This window comes from Haplochromis burtoni, unplaced genomic scaffold (assembly GCF_018398535.1).
Source record: "Haplochromis burtoni strain Fernald_Lab_line unplaced genomic scaffold, NCSU_Asbu1 Contig_2962, whole genome shotgun sequence".
NCBI lineage: Eukaryota > Metazoa > Chordata > Actinopteri > Cichliformes > Cichlidae > Haplochromis > Haplochromis burtoni.
In genome coordinates, this window is record NW_024585323.1 from 1 (window position 1) to 3285 (window position 3285).

Here is a 3285-nt window from a genome sequence, read left to right on the forward strand (position 1 = left end):
GGGGGGGTAGCAGCAAGATAAAAAAGCATTCCGATTAGTAGGTGATCTGCTCTACCACCTCAGCTCCAGCCACCTTGGCATTCTGGTTACCTTTTTCAGGCAGCACCCAAAGGACAGACAGTGTGTTAAATGTTATGTTGTAAGAGCTGTAACTTCACAGTGACACAAAACATAAGAGAAAATTAGCTTTATTTGGAATTTACCAGAAATCAGCAGCAAACGAATCAGAACAGGAAAACAGCTGAAAGAGTCTAACTTTTATAGATTTTCATTGATAGACGATATGATAAATAATGAATTTTCAGATAATGACCAAATCACAACAGTACCCAAAACTGCATGTATTGAAACGAGGTGATCTATTTAGTTTGATTCTAGTGAAAACATGCAATATGTAGTCAAAACATTACAATAAATTTTTTATTTTAGATTATCAAGAGCTTATTTCATATTGATACATGTTAAAGGAAGTAGTATCAGTTAGTCCAAATCACAAAAAATTCATTCAATATGTAATATTTTGATAAAATTTCACATCTATTCTAAATCATATAGTTAAGATTTAAATCAAACAATGAAAAAAAAAATCAAACAACATTATTTTTTTCTCATTCAAAACACCTATATTAAAATCTCTACTGTTGCACAAAAAAATTGATAACTGAATCTTTGACATATTCATTCATTCATTCATTCATTTCCTGGAGTTGCTCGACCAGCGCTGGGGACTTCCTTGTTTAGATCCTGTGTTTATAAATAAAGCTTATTAGTCACACCAAGAGTCATGAAATGCAATCTCAACTCGTGCTTACACTTGCATCAGTTTGCTTATTATGTAGTAATACCTATAGATAAAGTGATACCTTATAACCATTCTCCTTGCACCAGTCATTGAAGACTTTCTTGAATTCTTGCTCTTTTGTTTTTATTTGTTCATCTGTTAGTTCCTTAGGATTCTTCCAGTAAACCCTAAGCATCTCGTCAGAAAACCAGTCTGGGAGGACACTGAACACCTGACATCAGGGACAGCAGCATAAAAATTACATATTACACAGCCAACGTTGTTTTATTGAGGTGCATTAAAAAGAACGCAGCATATGGAAATCAAGGCTGTAGTTCTCACATCTGATTTGGGGATTGGTTCTCCTTTATCAGGGTTATCCTTGCGATAGAAATATGCTTTACTGATGGGGTCAACATTTTCCATCCCATAGTCCAAAGTGACCTCCTATAATGAAATGTTGCAGAGAAGCCTGTATTCATAATATGTAAATAATGACCCAGTGGAGGTTTAAAACATATTTTAAATAAAATGAACAAAAACAACAACAAGATTTTAAGAAAAGTTTAATGAATTAATAAAACTCACAATAACTTCAAACTTGTCATCAGGAGAGCATTTACGCAGTTTATCTTCCAAATCCTTCTTAATTTTCTGAAGGTGGAGAAGACAACAGTGTCTGTTATTATTATTGTTTTCTTAATCTTGTTTAGTCTTCTTGAGCTGTTCTCATTCTTACCTCAAGTGTTTCCTTTTTTTTTTTCTTTTTTCTTGTTCTGAGAAAGGGGGCAAGTGGGAGGGAGAAGAAAAGATTTATTTAGCACAGAAAACACAATCACATTAAACCAAATATTTAAAGATAATGTTTTTCTTAATTTCTCTGTTTTAAAAAGGATTTTTTTACAATAAATATTGATTTACAGCTTGGTGTTTTAGAGGATACATAGAAAATGAGTCTTGGAATCACATGAAACCACATATTTAAAGATAATGTTTTTCTCAATTTCTCTATTTCACACAGGAGTTTTCACACCCACCACATTTGAGCTGTTCCAAAACATTCTTCAGAAAATATATATCTATAAATGTACAGCTTGGTGTTTTAGTACTTACATGAAAACGACTCTTGGAAAGTAGTATTGTATGCTTTGTAAGTTCAGGTTCTGAGTTTCCCTCCCTCCCTTCCTCCATCCATGCATCCCATTCAGTGTGAATACTGGGCTTTTAATACAGGCACATAAAAACATAACTGCATACCTTTGCTTGACCCACACAGCGGTACAGCTCCCGTTTCATGACCCTCTTTAGAATCTCTCTTGCCTTCTCCAAATCTGATTCTTTTTTCCTTTCTTCCATGACCCTCTGTAGAATCTCTCTTGCCTGCTCCAAATCTGATTCTTTCTTCATTTCTTCCATGACCCTCTGTAGAATCTCCCTTGCCTTCTCCAAATCTTGTTCTTTTTTCCTTTCTTCCTCGGAGGAAGGTTCCTTCCTTCCTTCCTGGTAATGGAGTATTCTTTCAAACACATGATCTTCAGAGTAAACACAGAAATAAATTGGAAGTTAAGTCAGTTCAAACAAGATCAATTTAGTTCAGTTTCACAAATGTATCAGTAATGCCTTAAAGTTATTTATACAAATTTATATCACAAAAAACCCAGCTGAATTATTATAGCAAACATTACTAAATATAATGTAACAGAGTAAAGCCCATCTGCAGACAACAGTAGTTTAAATCAATATACAATTAAATTAATTTAAAAGTGTCAGTCAAAAGAAACAGTCCTATTTGAGTGTTGTCCGTAATCTTTTACAATTTGTATTTGGAGATGGTTTATCTGAAATAAACTGAATGAGAAAAATAAATACAGTTACAATAAAAAAAAGTGTATGGATAAACAATTTATAACTTATACACAACACAGATTGAAGCCACTACCTGTCAGCTTTGTGTATGCCTCCATGTCACCATTTGCCTGGGAGATATTTAGCATCTCCCCTTTTGAACTTTTAATTTTGAAGTCTGGATGGTCATCTACTAGTATGAGGGCATCTTTGAGCCTAGATAAAATGACGCAACATATGACTTCAGGGGCACAACTTCAGACAAGCTAAATGTTGTGTAGTATTGAAAATGGAACTCTAGGTACTCACATAATTTCTACTGCCATTTTTATCTTGTGCTGGCAGGCTCTTCTGTGGATCGAGAGCCTTTGCTGGAATATGTCATACAGGTTTGCAGATTCCTGTTGACAGCCATAGTTTAGTTATAGCTACTCAGATTAATTGTTCCTTAAAAATAAATGTTAAAAAAGCAAAAGTCAATACCTTGTCTCTAGAGCAAATGTGCTTCCTCCCATTCACATCACACACCCTGGCAAACATGACGAAGCGCTGATGGTCAAAGCTGTTCGGAATGCCCAGGTGGTGGCAATCCCTGAGATGGGAGAGAGGAAATATGCAAATAAAAAAGAAAATAAATTTTAACAAAACCTTAAAAAAAA

General features: G+C 34.4%; 1 protein-coding gene across 1 annotated transcript; it reads right to left on the minus strand.

The window, feature by feature from the left end:
- Positions 1-1563: 1563 nt before the first annotated feature.
- On the minus strand, positions 1564-3230 carry LOC102291352 (deoxynucleoside triphosphate triphosphohydrolase SAMHD1). Its single transcript, XM_014331535.2, has 4 exons — positions 3110-3230; positions 2936-3027; positions 2721-2842; positions 1564-2313 (listed from the first exon to the last, which is right to left on the minus strand). Exons 1-4 carry the CDS (start codon positions 3164-3166, stop codon positions 2006-2008), a joined length of 579 nt encoding a protein of 192 aa, XP_014187021.1. The 5' UTR covers positions 3167-3230; the 3' UTR covers positions 1564-2005.
- Between the last annotated feature and the right edge of the window lie 55 nt (positions 3231-3285).